At 46.6% G+C, this 20,912-nt stretch overlaps 1 protein-coding gene across 1 annotated transcript in view; it reads right to left on the bottom strand.

Moving 5' to 3' along the window:
• The window catches only part of LOC147701072 (hyaluronan synthase 1-like), a 130,482-nt gene that overhangs the window by 99,011 nt on the left and 10,559 nt on the right, over positions 1-20,912 (bottom strand). Inside the window, exon 2 of the mRNA XM_086929301.1 lies at positions 7,360-8,078. Within this exon, the coding sequence (XP_086785427.1) occupies positions 7,360-8,078 (719 nt within the window). The remainder of the gene's footprint in view (positions 1-7,359; positions 8,079-20,912) is intronic.

Genomic DNA, 20,912 nt, shown 5'->3' with positions numbered 1-20,912 from the left:
GTTACTGCATTTCAGTTGCAAAACATTCTTACATATTGCTGCGATTCAGTATTAAGAAGAGACGCCCTAAACACGCCCCTTTCTAATATCGAATCGGTATATATTTGCATTTCCAGATTCCAATTCAGTAACATGTTACCGAGTTGCAAATTGGAATTCATGCATATCAAAATGCATTTTACCAATCACATACGGCTCGATTGCAGAGTTGCAGAATTTGCAAAAAGGCTTTTGGGATATTCTCAAAAACGTGTGATAACCATTGTAAATTTATCTTTATGCAACTTTGCATATCTCAGTCTATTGCAAGAAAATAACAAAGTCCTAAAGTTCAATTCCCAACGCTGCGGCACCATGCGATAGTAGCAAGATAACGGGCAAAAGGACCGCGTAAAAGTCAACGCGACAAACAAAAAATGCGAAACACGAACACCAAAAATGTTGCGATGCCCCAAATCGCGATACCAAAATTAGCGACAACCAGCGACAACCTTGCAATTACCACACGCATCATATGGAAAAATACATTATAAAAGCAAAAACAAAACACACCAAAACCAAATCAAACTGCGTAGCATCATGGATGCACCCGGACTAAGTGCAGAGGACAACCTGAACCCCACAAGCCCCACGAAAGACCAGCCAGGAACCCCGTGTTCGGGGAAGGGCAAGGAGAAGAGGACGAGGAAGACAGGAATCAGTCCACAGGAAGACCAGATCATCGTCACAGGAGGTGATAGAACACTACCAACAACTGTTCGTCACCTCCACTGCGGCACTGGCAACCCAAACGGAAATATGGCAGACCATCGTCAACAACGTCAATGCAGTCAGACGTTCGAGGAGGTGAAGAGGCGCTGACAAGATGTGCAAACTAGCAATTCCAAACAGAAACTCGCCGCCAACAGGAAGGCAGCAACGGCAACAGGAGGTGGGAGACCTGCACTACAGGAGGAGCTGGATGAGCTGGAAGAAATGATGGCCACAGTCACCAGTGTGGAGACGGCGGCAGGAGTTGGGAGTCTGGACACAGCTCAATATGACCTGACCCAACAGCAACAGGGTGAGTAACAACCAGGGACTGGGGGCTTGGGGGGAGATGGTTACAATCATACACATGCACAATCATGTGTAGCACACTGCATATGCACAATGATAGAGGAACATGTCCCCTTGGCACACTGCAGCACACATACAAACACCAAGGAGGCCCCCGTCCACCATGTGCACATATGGTCCCCCTCCAAATCACCAACGACACAACCTACCCATGCACATATGCTGAATCCAGAAAAGCAGCGGCTGTGTGAGCCACACTGACTATGCAAGTGACAGTGCATGACCGATAGCATGGCTGCAGTCAAATTACATGACATAGTGCACAATTCGACATGGAGGTGGCCTAGTGTGGATCACATCCGTAAAGGAGCAGGTCTCATTCTGACACATCCAAGTGCACCTACAACCCATATCGTCCATTACACGCAGCAGACAAACATGCACAAGACCACAACATCTGTCCAAGAGCACAAATGACCCAAGTTGCAAACATTTCAGCCCCCGAAAAGCACACAATTCAAAGGCACACCGCCTCAAAGGGATAAGGGTCCAAAAAAATCAGAGCTGCAGGGGCGACTCTCCCGCAGTGAAGCACACACACATAGCAATCACAGCACATCAACAATGATGGCAATGTGGTACAAAGTGCAACACCTACACCACAGGACAGTCACATCTTGCATTCCTGACACTGTGTGATGATAATGTACAAGTACAACCACACATCCGTCATGTAGTCGAAAATCCCACTGTCTGCCATCAAATAGCCAGCTCCACCGAAACAGTCACAATGTACATTGTCATGCAGTCTTTATATAAACATCTGCAATGCGTCAACATTCATGGTATACTCTGTTAACCTGCATCTCCCCTTTTACATTGCTGAGGGACAATCAACACCTATTGGCAGGGCAGACCACAAATCTCATCTGTCATGAGGAGGAGGACAACCTGCACATATGCTCAGACACATCCAACGGCTAATGGACAGCCTCCGCACCCCACCCCCAGGAGCAGGGCAGCCCAGCTGCTTCAAGGTGACCTTACCCCCTGCACAGACCACACAGCAGGAAACACACACCACCATGGCTGTCTCCTAGGACCCCACCAAACAACACATGGAATTCCAACGCTGTGTGTTGGGTTGCCAGGTGGAGATGGCTGATCAGCTGTGGGTGGGTTTAGAGCTTGTGGCAGCCAAACTTGATGAAATACGTGGGTGTCTGAGTCTCATCAGGGACCACTTGCAGTCCCCAACAGACACCCACTGTCCACACCATGTTCACCGACAATCCTTGTCTGACATCTCTGGGGCCATTACTCGGATACAAGAACTGTCTAGTTAGACAGGCACCAGCGATAACAGCACAGAGTTGGCACAGGTGCGCAGGACAATGGAGACCATGGAGCAGATGCAGGCTGGAAGTATGGCTGCCAAGGCTGAACACCAGCAATATGTAGCTGGGATCTTCCATGCCTTGCACTTCCTCATCTTGCCATTGCTGCCACTGAGCCTGTCACAGATAACTGCTGCGGGAACTTCAACACACACACATCTCCGACCCCTGATGTGTCAGGAGCACACAGTGATGCAGCCCTATCACCTTCGCACCCTGATGTGCCTGTGGCACACAGTGATGCAGCCATTACACCGCCACACACACCGGACACAGAAGAAGTATCAGAGGAGTAAGATGAGGATGGTAATGACTGTGTGAGGAAGGAGGTAGTTGCATCCATCACCACCACATGCCCTTTTCCTGCCGGGTTCAGCCCTATGCCTCATGCCCTGGGACAACACCACCCACAGACCCCCGGAACACTTTACAACATTCACCTGGACCCTGACATGGACTGCCATATCTTCACACATTGTCAGTTACACAACAATCCAGCTGCAGTCTGCACTCTCTCTCTTCCAATTCACGTTTCAATCTCCAAAGGACTCTAGTTGGCCCACCACTGGGCTACCATTTATTGTGGGCTTGGCATGGCCTTGTACAGCTCCAACTTCGGCATTCCCCAGAATGTGAATAAAATATTTGAAATCACACAGATGTGTCATGACTATGTTCACTCAAGTATGAAAGTAAGGATAGTTGTAGGGACAATGATTGCAGAAGAAGGTATACTCTGGTAAATGACATCAATGTGCATGTTTGACCCTGAGCCACATGGCCAATTAGATGACTGTGAAGGTGTGTACCAGCTGTGGCCTCATTGCACATGACCTACAATCTCGCAATCCCCCAAAGTAGGCACATGTCCATGTATTGAATAGGGCGGTGTGTAGGAATGACCAAATTGGTAGGAGGCCAGAAGTGGTGCCCTACATCACATGTGACAACAGAACTTCACTTTGCATACTTACTCACACACATCTGTGTGGACACATTCTCTTTTGATGTATAACATTGCTCCACATGGTCAGAGGTTGGACACCATACTCACATTGCTGAAGACACATAATTGCAGAGGTCTGCCAGCAACTATCCCAAAACAATGTCTGGCTCCCAGAGGAGGAGCTGTCAACCGGGATCCACCCCCATTGTACATGCGTCAGTCAGTCCCTTCCTGTGTAGCGACGATGCTCATTGTGGCACACAATTTGTCAATCTAATCAACACTCATCACCGTTAGATACCAGTGAAGTTACGTATACTTTATTGGCATGTGCGTGTCAGTACGGGCAAGGCAACGGCCACAACATGCAGGGAAATGCACAAGAAACTTAAACGCTGCATGGAAACATGCCGAAGTGCAAGAAATGGGGAGGCAAAAATGTACATAAAATCATTATGGATGGCAACGGTCTCAGCCCACCTTGCCTTGCTGGACGAGTCAAGTTTTGTTTGGCGTTGGCTCATTGCCCCGTGTGAGGGAACACGACTCACAGCCCATGGGATCTGCATAGTACCGTGCCACCGGACTGCGCTGACTGTCTGCACTGCTGACAGTGATAATGCGAAAGGGTCCGACAAGGTCACATGTTCGACTACATTGCCATGTGTGTACTCTCCCCCCCAGCAGTATGTCCGAATTGGGAATGTTGCCAAACGACGTTGTGTTGCTCCGACCATGGAACTGCATCACTTTGCACAGGTGTGGGTACACACGCGTAGTTCCACACACATGCATTCTGAGTCCAGACAAAGGCAGACATGTCAACTGTTGTGGTGGGGTATGTGAGCATTCCCCACGATGCAAGAAGATGTTGGAACCTGTGCTGTGGGTGAAAATCCGATGTGGCTGCAGGAATGTAGGAATGTAGCCCATGAAGCTGCAAGGGCAGCTTCATGGGCAATCTGCTCGAATAGTGTCGTTGTCGGGTTCAAGGAACACCAGGGTGAGCCAATCCAATAACTGGTCCGGGCTGATGTGCTCAGTCCACACTGTTTCACCAATCCCCAACACAGCCCAATAGGGGAGCGCCTCAATGTGGTCACTGCACACGAGGAGTTGTGCAATCTCCCATGCACAACTGCTTGCACATACCTCAAAGATCAGTGCATCCCATGCACGCCTATCGCAGTGACACTCCTGTTCGTGGGCCAACAGGAGTCGCACTGTCAGGTCATAATCCAATTCAGCTACCGTTGCGTCGGATAGGCAGACCTCCATGGGCCACTCGAATGTGCATGATCGACAGTGGAACCAGGGCTGGACGCAGGTGACGTAGGCAAAACGGAAACTGATTCGCAACACTGCCATTGACACAGATCACAATAGATGCAGCGTTCATGCACGGCACAGTTCCATATGACAGGGGTTGTGCATGTGCCCAGGAATGCCTGCCATTACGTTTGTTGGTCTCGTAGCACCGGCACTCCTCAGACCGGCGGCAGTTCGTGGACGATATGCCACAGCTCTGGGCAATGAGTTGTATGTGTATGCAATGTTTGGACGTATGGGTAGTTTTTAATGTGTCAAGGGCATCCCTTGCAGGTGTAGGTCATGCAGAGACAAGTGTGTGTGGGGTGTGGGGACATTGGTCTTATATTATCGCAGTTCGTGGTGTGGGAATTGGTATGGTATATCATGCAGGGTGTGCCAGCCGCATTCAGGACCAAGGTCGGGGTTCGGTTGGCCTTCTGCCTTGTGTATTGAGCCAAAGGAGCTTTCATACCTAATTTTAGTCTGACTACGTCTTGCATTTCTTGAATGTGATGTGACCTTCGAGCTGACTTTGATGCCAGGCCTGTAATTTGGGGTGCACCAATTTCGAAACACACGCAGCTGTTGGCATGTGTGCATGAGCCAAGGTCCCCAATTGGCATTGCGCTCCTTGTTCAGTCTCTCTGTCTTTCTCTCTCTCTCTCTCTTTCTCTCTCTCCCTGTAGTTGATGAGTGCCTGACACACCGTCTTATCTAGGATATTGTCTTGCAGGCTGTGACTCAGATTGTTCAGGGATGACCCGACATGACTCTTCAAAATAGTTGTTTGGAGACAAATTAGAATGTGATGTTTTGTTTGGACTTTCAATTGTGAATGAATGAATCAGGATTTCTGTAATCGCATGTATGTTGATTGTTGTAATTGTGTGACACCAGGCGCTGCTTTTGTTCATAATTTCATGCAGTTGTTGTGCAATTCTTGGTCCGGGGTAGGTGGGGGGTGCCCGGGGTAGGGCCCGGGGGGTGTTGGGGGGTGGTCCTGGGGGTGGTGGCGGATGGTGTTGTGGCATTCTAGGGTTTCCGGCCGCGGAGTTCAGTGACTCCATGGCATCTGTTGCACTTCAGATGTGGCTCAGGGCTGGGCTCCCTTTTGTGGTGCAGGCTGTCGTCCGACTTTGCATCCTGTCAGAGCAGGTGTTAATTTCCTGCTGCTAACGCGCCTTATCGCATATTTTGTGATCTTATCGCTGATCTGGCTGGTCGTTGAGAATGTTGCGGAGTGGTGTTGTAGCGACTTTTGGCACAGGAACGCCTACTCTGCATCTCATTAGCGATAGTTGCTGCGGTCGTCTATGGCAATGTTTTTTTGTGCCTTCTTTTGCGAGTAAACTGGTGATATCAGCTGTTAGCACCTGCTTGGGAATGGGGTGATAAATTTATCGCGACTTGGCTGTGATAAACTGCTGATAACTCGGTGATAGTTCCTTGAGGATATGTCCCTTTGTCTTTAGATCGAAACAGTATGCTTGGGTTATAGTGTCTGATTGTGTTTTTTTCAACTAGGAGACATGCCATTTAGTGAACTGTGGGTAAGGCAGCATAACTTGGAGATGAGCCTTTTCCTAATGCGTAGCCAGTGCAGAGAGTTCAGAATTGGAGCAGAGGAGGAACAAGATGGAAGATTACAAACTAGTCTGTCTGCCATATTGTGCACCACCTGCAGTTTAGATAGCAAAGTATCATTAGCCACTATCAATAGAGCATTGCCATAGTCAAGGCAACTGGTGATCAAGGCTTGAATTAAAGTTTTGATAGAAGTTGTAGGGGGCCAAGGAAATGCTTTTCAATAGTCACATGGTGGCAAAGTAGGACCTCCAAATCGTGGATACATATTCTTTCACAGACGGTGTGAGTCCTAGCTTTGCCCCTAGATTTTTACTGCTTGCTTAAGGGACGGTGCTGGCCCCAATCGGGAGGTCACCAATCCATCTTCCACAACTCCTCATTTTTACCAAATAGAAGTATCTCAGTTTTGTCTCCGTTTAGAGTAGCTCTAAGAGAGATGCAGTCCACAGATGCACCTGTTATGTTAAGAATGCTCAGCACACACATGATTTTGTTAGTCTGAAGAATAGTGAGGGGTGATAACTCTGCAGCCACACACAGCTGTTCTTCTAGTCGCAGACAGGCTCTACACCAACACAGAGATCTGTACTGTAGTAGTATTGCTGGTGGATGCATAATGTGAGAGCCTCAGCATCTGCAGGCATATAGATTCTGTACCATTCAAGGATTGATGTGGGTACAGGAAAGAGGAAATCAGGAGCATTTGAACAGAAATTCAGGACGAGCTATCACAAGTGTTTCAACACTATTAAAGGTGGACCATTTAAACCAGAATTTGTGAATTGCTATTTTTGAGGGACAATTTGTGAGATCCCCACTATCTGGATCCTCTCAGGCACATACACACATTTCCATGAATTAAGGCTTAACCTTGAAAATGAAACAGGTACCTGAACATCACACCCATGACAGAATCACACACAAATCAGACACAGTTCTGTGGTGTAAACCCTGCAGTTCCCTGAAAAGTTGCTCACAAGTTACAAAAGGCACCATTAGACCATACCAATTGCATACTGTGCTCTAAACAAATTATGTAACAGAAGAAGCATATCGTACCTGGATGTAGTCCACTGTCGATCCCAGAGCCTTGAAAGCCGTGTACATCACCTCCCGCTTTCCGCCCCATTTCTGCATGACACACACACAGCGCTTGTTCTGGATCAGATCCTCCACTATCACCAGCCCGGGGTCTTCCTGGGGATTCTCTCCGTAGTTAACTTCCCCTCTGCCGTGCCTGTGGCTCTCCACCATGTTTGTGATCTCGGTACACTCTCTCGTGGCACCAGTCCCACTGGAGTGGTAGTTCCCGGCCCAGACATATGTCCCAACCTCCTTCTCCTCCTTGAAGACCTCCTTGAACATGTCTAGCATGTAGCGGTCTTCCTCACCGTTCCCGTCAATGACCATGATGATCTTTAAACATGCCTGAGAGTAAACTATGGATCGCGCTGAAATCAGGCACTGCTTGAGGTACTTGGGGTCCTCCTGGTAGGCAGAGATCGTGAGGGCCACCTTCCTCTTCCCGCTGCAGGTCAGACGGTCACTTCCCATTCGACGATGCTCCAAGTAGGCGAAGAAGCTCTGGACCACCAAGTGTAGCACCTGTATCGCTCCATAGAGACCAAAAGATGTGAGCCGCAGACGATCATGGGTGATCTGAAATTCTACACCGTAGGCTGCCAGTACACCGCTGAAAACCGCCACAGCCAAAGCCACGGTCAGGATGCGCCGGATCAAAGAAGCGGGGCCTGTCTTTGGCGTGACCGGACCTGCAGCTGGGATAGGTAGTGAGAGGACGGGAAAAGTGAGGAGAGGGAATAATAAAAGTAATGAGTAGATAGCCATAGAAAGTTCAAGGTTTGAAAAGCATACATAAGGAAGTTTGTGACAGAAGGCACATTTTAAGTTTTGTGAACATTTGAGGTGCCTTACATGGAGCAGTGTGAGCCAAAAGCTTTATGAATGAGATTCGAAACAGACACTGATGTGATCTACTAAGGTCTATCCAACCACTGATGAAGTCTGTCAAGAATGAATTAAAAATCTAAGAGGCCTATTCTCGCTTTTTAAGCCAGCAGTAGACCTGCCTTGATCTATGAAACCACATTTAGAGCATCTCTTGCATACCAATGTACTGTTGAGGCCTGCCAATGCAGTCACACTACTGTTGGGACCTGCCAATGCACTGACAGTACTGTTGACACCTGCCAATGCACTCACAGTACCGTGGAGGCCTGCCAATGCACTTGCAGTACCGTTGAGGCCTGCCAATGCACTTACAGTACTGTTGAGACCTGCCAATGCACTCACAGTACTGTTGCTCTCACAGTACCAATGATATCTGCCAATGCACTTACTGTACTGATGAGATCTGAGCATGCACTCACAGTACTGTTGAAGCTTGCCAATGCCCTCACAGTACTGATGAGACCTGCCAATGCACTCACAGCACCGTTTAGACCTGCCAATGCACTCACAGCACATTGGGACCTGCCAATACACTCAAAGCACCGTTGGGCCTGTCAATGAACTCACAGCACAGTTGGGACCTGCCAATGCACTCACAGTACCGTTGAGGCCTGCCAATGCACTGATAGTGCAGTTGAGGGCGGCCAATGCGCTCACAGTACCAATGAGACCTGCCAATGCACTCACAGCACCGGTGAGACCTACCAATGCACTCACAGCACAGTTGGGACCTGCCAATTCACTCACAGAGTACCGTTGAGACCTGCCAATGCACTCACAGTACGGATGAGGCCTGCCAATGCACTCACAATACCAATAAGACCTGCCAATGCACTCACAGCACCGTTGAGAACTACCAATGCACTCACAGCACATTTGGGACCTGCCGATGCAATCACAGCATAGGTGTGACCTGCTATTGGACTCACAGGACCTTTGAGACCTGCCAATGCACTCACAGCACCGTTGAGACCTGCCAATGCTCATTCACAGCACTGTTTAGACATGCCAGTGCACTGACAGTACGGTTGGGACCTGCCAATGCACTCACGGTCCCCTTGAGGCCTGCCAAGGCACTCATAGTACCGTTGGGACCTACCAATGCACTCACAGTACCGTTGGGGCCTGCCAATGCACTCACAGTGCAGTTCAGACCTGCCAATACACTCACAGCACATTTGGCCCTGCCAATGCATTCACAGCATGTTGAGACTTATCAATGCACTCACAGCACAGTTGGGACTTGCTAATGCACTCACAGCACCTTTGAGACCCGCCAATGCACTCACAGCACCATTGAGACCTGCCAATGCACACACAGCACCGTTGAGACCTGCCAATGCACTCACCGTACCGTTTAGACCTATCAATGCACTCACAGTATTGTTGATTATTATTATTATTATTATTATTATGTTTCTTATATAGCGCCTGAATCGACCCCCGAATGGGTATCTCCGTGCTTGCCTTGGGAACCCGTCCAGGCTTTTCCCTGTGAGATAGCCCCTACAGGGCATCCCCAAGGTGAAAGCCAGGCATCCCGCCGCGGGGGGCCGTTGTGGAGATTAAGCAAGCTTAATGCCCAGAGTTGCAGAGTGTGAACCCATGATTAGGTCAGGCACCGAAGCGAGAATTATCGAGTCCATGGACATTTGAGCTCAAGACCCTGCCGCGTCGGGAATTGAACCCTGGTCCCGGGTCTGACCTCTGCTTCAGGGTCTGCCTGCTCTAACCAGTGAGCCACACTTCTCCACTCTAACCAGTGAGCCACACTTCTCCACTTTTTGTTGAGACCTGCCAATGCATTCACAGCACCGTTGAGACCTGCAAATGCACTCCCAGTACTGTTGAGACCTTACAATGCAATCACAGTACTGAAACCTATCAAAGCACCCACATAGTGCATAGCACTGATAGATCTCACTTGACATACTAAAGCACAGGCAGCCTTTCCTGAACAACAGGATCAATAGTAGACCTTCTCAGACTTCCCAAAGCTTTGAAAACCTTCCTAAACCCACCAAAGCATCATGGTCCACTGATGCACCTTCTCAGACCCACCAACACAATAATGGCAAGTTACATCCAAACAAAGCATTAATAAGAGATATCGGGTCTCCCCAATCATCTTTACACCTCCTCTGACCCACCAAAGCACTGATTGCCCTGCTCAGACCTCCATAAGCACTGATATATGTTTTCATGCTTCCCAAGAACCAATATGACTGATAAAACTGCAAAGGCATTCACAGACTTACCACAGTATTGGGAACTATTTACAGATCTACATGACACCTCCTCAGGCTTACAAAATCATTGCTATACCTCCTCATATCTTTCAGCAGTTATAGAGTTTCTCAGATCTACCAAAACACTTCTTATTCTGTGCAGCCCTACTCAAGAACTGGCAGTCCTCAGGGTTGTACCTAAAGTATTGGCAGTCATTCTGAGAAGGTTCTCTGGTCCAAGAATGCACTGGCTGATTTTGTAAAACATACTGAAACATGAAGAGTTTCAGTCAGTACTACCGTAGCATTGCTAGTCCTTATCAGTCTTACTAAGCTTATGGTTTCACAGGGCATCCCGATTTATGGGCTTCTTTTTCCATGTAAATAAGCTGAATCCAGATCCTGACTTTCACGCCGACAACAACCGTGCCTCGCAGCTGACGGCAAGGAAAAAACGCCTGGAGATGCAGAGGAAGGCTGCAGCGCCGAACCGCAGCACCACCGCTTTACCACCAGCCAAAAATCACACCAAACTACACGGATTAAAACGTTGGCCCTCGGCAGCCGCAGCTGTCACCTTCAGCTTACACTCTGCAGCTGCCCCAGTAGACTCATCACGGTGGGAGGGCCCCGCATAGCAACGGTGAGCTGAGCCCCACGCAGCCTTCCCCGTAGAGGCCCCGCGGCATCCATACCCACAATCACATCGACAACCAAAACAGCGGAAGGGACGGAGTGGGGGCTGAGGGGAAGCGAACTCCAAACCCCAGCCTTAGCAACTCCTTGACAGACCAGCGTAGAAGGGGACTCACAGTAGCGGCAAGCGCTGCTGCGTTTAGGCGGCATCTGCAGTAAGTGAGCCCTCCGCGGGTCCATGGAGGCGGCCTGACTAGGTTAGGGGGAGCCCGCGACCCACCTGAGAGCCCCAAACCCCCCCACACTGAGAGCTTTATTGATTCACCTGCCCTCTACCACCTTCACCTCGGCCTTGACCTTCCCGGGTCAGATGGGGGGACAGGGGGTACGTAGCATCATCAAGGCAGCACGAAAAGCAATAGCAAAGGCTCTAATGATACCCCTTTCGCCACTAGCTTAAGCGCCATCTAAAAGGAGCATTGGCAGTCCTTGCATCCCCCACAAAGTAAGAGTGGAGAGAGAGATAAGAGACGAAAAGTGACAAAAGGGCAGTAGGGGATTTGGTCTTGGACCCGGAGCAGTTGCCCATTAGACGGAAATATAACCCCGGCAGTATACCCGGCACAAGGTGCCCAAAAGGAAGGGCCGATGTCTCACGACCCCGGAAGAAAACCTCATGAGCCACCTGCCTAACAACGGGACAACAACAAGGTCTACAAGGAGCAAATCCTTGACAGCTAGCTCAAATGAAAAGCCGCAAAAAGTAGACCAAAGGGGCTCGATCAGAAACTTAATAATTAAGAAAAACGACCCCTTCAGTAGTAACTACGGCACCAGCATCCCTACCCAAAGCAACCAGAAGGTCTATCCAGGAGTGGAACCCCCTCTTTTTACAGACAATGGACAGGACACATAACCAGAAAGCCTCTCCACACAGCTCTGCCCAAAGGCAGCTCCACAGTAATGACGATGGTGCAAATCCACCAGCCCAATGCCCTCTGGCTATACCCTCAGACCACGGAGACTAGTGAGCCCCAATACAAATTCAAAGAGCCAAAACCGATGAACTCCCATTCCCACTCAGCTCCCCTGGCCCCAGTGTCCCCTGTGGCTGGGATCTTACAGCCTCGTTCCCTCACAACCTTGGACAAAAGATCGAAAGAACCCTTGATCTAACCCCAAACCTGTCGTGGCCCCTAGCGTCCCCATGGACCACAACTCAAAAGTTGACTATCTCATCTGCAACAGCAGCGCCAATGTGGTCTCAGAGAAATCATCCCCGATTGAGACAAACACCGCCACCAATAAAGCCTTTCTGTGGCAATCGACCAAGATGGAAGTGCAAATAGATCTTCTATAAGCAATTGCAGAGCACCAGCGACCAATAAACCTGTCAGCAGTCCAGAAACACCCAAAGACATACAAAGCTTAAACTTCAGGGCCTGCGACGCCATTGAAACAGTCTTGCAGGAACACACCTCACGCACAACGGACATGCACAAACCCTCCTTATCAAGGAGAGCAAAAAAGAAGCTGAAGAAGTAACAGAAAAAAACTAAACTAAAAGTGAGACAATTGCAGTTATTGAAGATCAATCAACTGCCCTTACAAGGGGACACAAAAGTTGTACCCAATTTTTACTGACAAAAACTGGGGCAAAAGGGTCCCCTGGTCTCCCCGGCTTTGGAAATTCAGCATAAGCCTACCACATCACCAAGCACCTTCAGTGCGAAGGGCCAAAAGTCCCGAGTTAGGCCAAATCGCCCTACAGACAACGACCCAACAGCCGGAATAAGTCCATCTCCTGCAGAATTGCTCATCCAGACAACCTCGGCAATATCAATGCTACAGTCGGTTACCCCAAATCCATCACAATTAAGCCTGGGGCTTCAGCCTGCCACCAGGAGAAATGACGGCCAAAGCAAGTGGCCCAAGCAGGACCTGCTTCAATCCATCAAGGAAGTACCAGCACAGGATCAACCCCAGTAGTGTCAGCTATAAAAAGGGGAGAAAGGGCCTAAATTGTGGGTGCACCAGCAGTTGTATATGAGGTGGTCCTCACACCGGGATTCCTTAGTACGGGACAGCATGACATCCTGAATAGGAGTAAAATTTTACGTCTCTTCAAACATTTGGATACCCGAGACAAGATACAAACAGAGGACCTAGAATGGGTGAAATTTCTGAGCACAATTGGGGACACACATGGTGACTCATCACTGGTGGGCCTGAAGAACAAAGAAATATAACAAGCCGTTGTGGACAACTCCACCCTACTCACTAGGTAGGGCATCAAAGTCCAGATGTTGCCGCATCCAAAATATCCACATGTCCTGGCCCCAGACACTGAGGAAAAGGCCACTTGGTCGGTCCTGCATGGGATAAACAGCTCGGGACCCTCGGAGAGAAGCCAGACGGGCCAAAGGGACCTAATGGGCATCAGAATCTCATGCCAAAACAATCATCGAGTTATACGCACCACCTCATCTATCTCTGATGAAAAGGGACTTGCAAGAAGGAGGCCACAGTGTTCTTAACTGCGAAAAAAGTCAGCATTTCAGAGGAGATGCTGGGCCAGGATTAACCCACAATCAGCAAATAACTATAATTTCCTGGAACATAGCAGGATCAGTAAAATCTGTGAAAATGAAAATCTGAAGCAGTTCCTGGAAAGTGGGATGTAATCTGTTTCCAAGAAACATGGACCTTGTCCAGCACCCCTTTGGCGGGGTACTACGAACACCAGGTCCCAGCCATAAAAAAGGAATCTTTCTGGCCGTCCAGCTGGCGGGTTATCAGTTTTTATAAAATAGGAATGTACCTGGTGGAGTGGGGACACCTCTTTGCAGTCCTGACGCGTATGGGTTTTGGCCCTAAGTATTTAGCCTGGGTGCGTCTCCTATACGCTAATCCAGTAGCACACATCACAGCGAATGGTCACATCTCGCACACAATCCACCTAGCAAGAGGGACCCGACAGGGCTGTCCCCTCTCCCCCTTACTATTTTCCCTGGTCTTAGAACCACTGGCGAAATTGATTAGACATACACCGTTGTTAAAGGGAATTGACTGGAAAGAAGGATGGGAGGACTGTGTGAATGCGATCATAGGCCATTAAGAGCAGCATTTCGGCTGGACATACCGCCAGCTACCATCTACCATCCCATTGGGGAGACAAGTGGGGAGGAAAAACACAGTGTCCTGAGGAGGATCAAGTGGTCAAACAAGACCGGGAAAATACTTCAAACATGGCTGGGCCAGGTACAGGAAGGGAGCCTGCTCGCAGAGCTCTCACCGATAAAAGGATGGGAGAACATTATTGAGGACCTACAAACCAAGCTCAGGCACCCCAAGTCCCAAAACCCGAGACCGAAAGGGCAATTGAGACCAGGAAGCACCTTTCAAAACAACGATATACAAGAATGCAAATTGCTTCTGCGTAAGGCCCTCGCAGAAAAGAAAAGAAGGGGCAGCCATATAGAGGGACCATCAATTGCATCGCTGAGGGCATCTTTAAGGAAGAAACTATAGGAATACAAAAAAGACAACATGGAAAGTGAATGGCTTTAAGTCGTTTCCTTGCTTAAACAAAAGAATCCAGCACGACTCTAGAGACATATAAACCAGCTGAGCAATCAAGGACCCTCAAGAGAAAATGGAGTTGCAGAAAAAGATTGGATGCTATATGTGAAGCGGATCACTGACTAAATATCGAGGGACAAAATATAGACTACCCAAAATATAGATTCCAAAATATCGACAGACAAAATATCAAATTCCTATCTACAAACAGGTAAGTACCAAAATATCTACCCCAAAATATCGTTTATATATATATATATATATATATATATATATATATATATATATATATATATATATATATATATACACACACATTACAAAAATATCGAATTTCTTAAAATTAATGTAAAATTAAAAAAATATTAAAAATAAATAGCTAAAATATACCTAAAAATACTTAAATTACCTTAATATTATTAAATAACTAATGTAACTTATAAAAAAAATACAATCATATCTGTTAAAACATATATATATATATATTAACATAATATTAATAAAAAATACACAATATTATTACCGTAGGATAGCGGAGGTGTAAAAATTACTATTCCCACTCCTGGAAGTGCAACAGTAGGGAAAGCGTTGGATAGCGTAGGGGTAAAAATTACTATTCCCACTCCAAAGAGTGCAACAGTAGGGAAAGCGTTGGATAGCATAGGGGTAAAAATTACTATTCCTTCTCCAGAGAGTGCAACAGTAGGGAAAGCGTTGGATTGCGTAGGGGTAAAAATTACTATTCCCACTCCTGGAAGTGCAACAGTAGGGAAAGCTTTGGATAGCGTAGGGGTAAAAAGTACTATTCCCACTCCAAAGAGTACAACAGTAGGGAAAGCGTTGGATAGCATAGGGGTAAACATTACTATTCCCACTCCAGAGAGTGCAACAGTAGGGAAAGCGTTGGATAGCGCAGGAGTCAAAATTACTTTTCCCACTCCAGAGAGTGCAACAGTAGGGAAAACGTTGGATAGCGTAGGGGTAAAAATTACTATTCCCACTCCAGAGAGTGCAACAGTAGGGAAAACGTTGGATAGCGTAGAGGTAAAAATTACTATTCCCATTCTAGAGAGTGCAACAGTAGGGAAATCGTTGGATAGCGTAGGGGTAACAATTACTATTCCCACTCCAGAGAGGACAACAGTAGAGAAAGCGTTGGATAGCGTAGGGGTAGAATTTACTATTCCCACTCTAGACAGTGCAACAGTAGGGAAAGCGTTGGATAGCGTAGGGGTTACATTTACTATTCCCACTCCAGAGAGTGCAACAGTAGGGAAAGCGTTGGATAGCGTAGGGGTAAAAATTACTATTCCCACTCCAGAGAGTGCAACAGTAGGGAAAGTGTTGGATAGCGTAGGGGTAAAAATTACTATTCCTACTCCAGAGAGTGCAACAGTAGAGAAAGCGTTGGATAGCATAGGGATACATTTTACTATTACCACTCTAGTGAAAATAAATTATTATAAGTCACATAATTATCAATTATCAATTAATTAAAATTAATTATCAATTAAGAATTAATTAATTATCAATTAAAAAGTAATTAACAATGTGTTCAAAATAAATACCAATAAATTAATTAACATATTTAATTAATTATAATTAAATTCCTTCCCACCCTATTCCCCTATAAACCTACAACCCGCTAGAGAAAATAAGTTAATATTATTCACATAATTATCAATTAATCAATTAATAAAAAATAATCATTTAAGAATTAATTAATTACCAATTAAAAATTAATCATCAATTTATTCAAAATAAATACCAATTAATTAATTATCATATTTAATTAATTATAATTAAATTACTTCCCACCCTATTCCCCTATAAACCCACAACCCGCTAAAGAATTAAATCACACAATAATTAAATAACATAAAATAATTACTTAAAATAAATTACAAAAATATATACACTTTTCATACATATACTAACATAAAAAACACTTTAAAAAATTTGATATTATTAAAAATTCGATATTTCTAATAAACTATATTATGTACTTCGATATTTTGACTGTCTATATTTTTAAAATCGATATTACATTACTTACCTTCAAAACGATATTTTTGATGTCTATATTCTGTCCTTCCGATATTTTGTCCATTCTATATTTTGGACTCGATATTTTGGTTTGTCTATATTTTGGAATCGATATTTTGTCCATTTACCATGTGAAGCAGCTATATGTAACAACCGCTACTAATGGAGTCCTAACAAGTGGTAGGGCGGATCCAGCTGAGCAAGTCGAGCTAGTTAGCACAAAGCCAGGAGTCATGACTCCGAGCCCAGGCAAGGCCTCCATGGGAAACAGATCTCCGGCCGATGCTCATGGAACTTCACAAGCCTGGACAAACATCCAACAGGTCATCAAAACTATCAAGAGCATGAAGAATGATGGAGCCCCTGGGCCTACAGGATTCCAGCACCGGTCTTTAAATTGGCACACGGGTTCTGGGCATCACTCCTAACCCCGCTCTTCAATTACACATTTTCGACTTCCATAACTCCTGAGGCTTGGAGGGTTTCCATATTGGTCACTATTTAAAAAAAAAGGAGACCGCCTAAAGCCGACGAATTACAGGCTTATTGCCCTGCTTGATCTGGAAGCCAAGGCATATGCCGGCCTACTGTTGAAAAATCTGGAGAAGTGGGTCGAAGAGAGAAACAGAATACCCTTGCACCAGACTGGTTTTAGGTCACAGGCATCAACCATGGACAATGTTCTGGCGCTAGTGCACCTTTCAGCCCAGGAAATCCTAAAGAACCATCCACCGCTCTTCTGCTGCTTTGTGGATTATAGTACAGCCTTTGACAAAGCAGTCAGAAAACGATTATGGCAGAAGTTAGAAAATTGGGGCATTCCATCAAACCTCCTGAAGGCAACAAGATCATTATATGAGGACACCTGAGTGCGGGTCAAAACAAGTGCCCACACAGTTTCCCCCAAAATAGCCACGGAGAATGGGTTGAAGCAAGGATGCGTGCTGGCTCCCATCCTCTTCAACTTATACATGGCGGATTTGGGGGAGGCCCTAAAAGGAGCCAGCTTAGTAGCCCCAAGATTAGCAAGTGTGAGGCTACCAGTCTTACAGTATGCTGACGACACAGTTATAATGGACCATATGAAGGTGGGCCTTCAAAGAGCCCTAAACGCACTAAGCAGTTTTAACATCATTGACAACTGGATAGTTTATCAAGGAAAAACCAAGGTCATAATTTTTTGGGTCCTACCATCTGAAAAAGAATGCAATGTGGCAACTGGGAAGCGTGCAAATTAATTTGGTGGCTTCATACAACTACCTAGGGGTCTGGTTGACGGAACTGGCCAAGGCAAACGTATATCTAAAACAGCAGAGCTCCAAGGCCAGCAAGGTTACACATCTATTAAAACAACTAAGCCAGCATTTGATCAGTCCATCCGCCAGCCCAATTCTGACAGTTCTAAGAGCTAAGCTTCTTCCAGCAATTAGCTACGGTCACCTTGCCTTCCCCGGGAAATTGTATGCTCTCCTCAATTCTTTTTTTTAAAAAATATTTTTTATTTTCAATTCAAGGCATACAAGTCGGTGCTACACATACCGAGGACAGCAAGAAAAACAATGCTAAGACTGGAGCTAGGCCTGGCAAGGCAAGACCTGATCTGCCAGGGGGAGATCATAAAACTATATCTAAGGATATTAAGGGCCCTCAAAAATCATCTGAGATCTATCTTTGAGGGGCCAGTATAGGAATGGCACACAAGGCTGGGAAACGCAATAAAAGCATTGGAGATCGAGGAAGAAAGCATTCCGCGGCTGGACATCCCCCTGAATGCTTGGAAGTGCACAAAATCTCCTTTGACCTCGACCTTAACACCTTCACTATTCCGCCGCAGCGCTAAGGGGGCGGGGCGGCCGCTCGGCGCACCCATGCTAGTGACGGAACCGCTCCGTCACCAGCCTCGGTTGAACTGTGCTTATGACGGAGCGGTTCAGTCATGGCCCCGCCCGCTCAATGGAACGCCCAGCGCAGGCACGGAATCCGCGCCGCTCAGGCGCGGCGAGTGGGCCATGACGGAACAGCTCCATCATCAGCACAGCGCTACCGCAGCTGATGACGAAGCGGTTCCGTCATCAGCATCGAAAAGGTTAAAACTCTCCGGGGAAGCTCTCATCTAGATCCGTTGAACAATTCCTACACGGCAGGAAAAGCACAACCCTACCTAAGTGAGGCCCTCACCATACAGGCCCAAAGTAAAATCTTATTCATGAGGCTGACCACGCTTGAGATTGCGGATTTCAATCCTGCATGGGCTCGATGAGGGGAATCCATAATTTGTAGACTGTGCCCCTACAAGAGGGAATCCTGGTTGCATCTCTTATGCTGCTGTCTCAACCTCAACAACAAACGTCGGCGACTTCTGCGTCCGATTTGTATCAACAAAGGTATAAAGTCGTGCAGCGAAGCATCAGCCTTGTGTTTGTCAACAACTAAAACAATGGCTCTAGCGAGACTGGCGAAATGTATCCATCGAATCAGGTTAGCCTTAAAAGTCACCAACGAAAGTAGCATAACCCAGGGGATGTACATGGCAAACTCTGTGGGTGAAAGCTCATGGAATCTCTTGACAATGCACCAATGACAGTGCCCCTCTTGTTCGCCCCCAAGAGAGCATTTCCCCTTGTGAGACACTTAGTGCGCCATAGAGGGCAGTTCAAGAGCTCCCTAAATGTAGATCAACTTCAGGACACAAACGGGGGCTTCAAGTTCATGTCCATAAAAACTGGGGAAAGGCTGACTACGTGGGACTCGGTGAGGAGTGTTAAATTTTACTCAGTACAGAAGTTTGAAATCACTGTTTTTAGCTTTTATACATTGATTGTTTTTACTGTAATGATTTTAATTAATTATACAGTTAATAAAGTTACTAAGCATGGATAGATCTTCTGCAACCTACCGAAGCACTGACAGACAGCCTCAAACCTACTTATAGCATTTTCCAGACATACCAATCACTATCATACATTCACAAACCCATGCATTGATAGTTTTTCTCATTTAAAAGCACTAACAGACAAGTCGGCCGACCTACCAAGCTGTAGGCAGACCTTCCAGGCGTACAAAACTACTGACAGATCATTTCACACCTTTTAATACACCCTCTGACCTTTCAGATGCACCGGAGTGTGCTGTGGGTAGTGCTTGTGAAGGCACTTGTCTGTGAAGCTCTCTCCTCCCCTTACAAAGCTGACAGGACGTAAGCAGGGTCACCACAGGTATCGATACACTATCTCCAACATGTGTAAAATGCAGCTGACTACCCACCATTAAAACTTGGCCAATTAAATGCATTTAACCTGCTTCTTCAGCACTGGAGTCATTGAATTGGCTCAATATGCAAAAACCGAATAAAGTGATATGATGATGATGAAGAATTGGCTCACGCACAGTAAAAATAAAACATCATATACAAGGTACAGCATCATTACACACCCTCATGAATAATAAATACATACAAATTACTATTATTATGTACAGACATTTAAGAGCAGAGAAAACAGCACTCTTGCAATATTGAAATGCAGGATACAAACATTCTCAAACCATCTTTTTGGGGTTCTATATGAAAAATGTGGAATGCCACCCTTCAAGTGCTCCCACAAAACCTCTTACAATGCCTTCAAGAACAACCTGAAGGGGGTTTTACTTGGCTGCAGAAACAAGAGATGCATTCTCTGACGTTGCTGCGGGTCTGGTGTTATTTTCAGGGAGACGCTTGTGAAGTTAAATGGCACGATGAGAAGTGAGTGCTTTCTGGCTGAAAGTGTTCCTGTTGAGACAGATGGAAGGGTTAGAAATGTACAGGACCTTGCTCTGAACAAAAGGAGGTATTCTACACCCTAAGATTTACTCTGTGTCCTGGTGTTCTGTGTCATGTGTCTCTGTCTGAGATGTCCTGGCCTTTAGACTGTCTGAGACTCATGGGGGCCATATTAGGTATAGGACGCTTTTTCACTGAGTTCACAGTGCGAACTGCTACAGATAAACTGCTCCCAGGGGCAGATGTGAACTTGCACTTACCCTGGGTGCTGCACGTTAATGAAAGGCTGCCCGTTGTCTGTAGCAGCCTGTCCACATTTCGAAGTGCAGATTGCAATGGAGCCTTATTATTAAAGGGAAGCAGGGATACCCTGTAGGCGAGTGTAATGA

The sequence above is a fragment of the Lissotriton vulgaris genome, chromosome 7, assembly GCF_964263255.1.
Source record: "Lissotriton vulgaris chromosome 7, aLisVul1.2, whole genome shotgun sequence".
Lineage (NCBI taxonomy): Eukaryota > Metazoa > Chordata > Amphibia > Caudata > Salamandridae > Lissotriton > Lissotriton vulgaris.
This window is presented reverse-complemented; position numbering and strand designations above follow the sequence as displayed.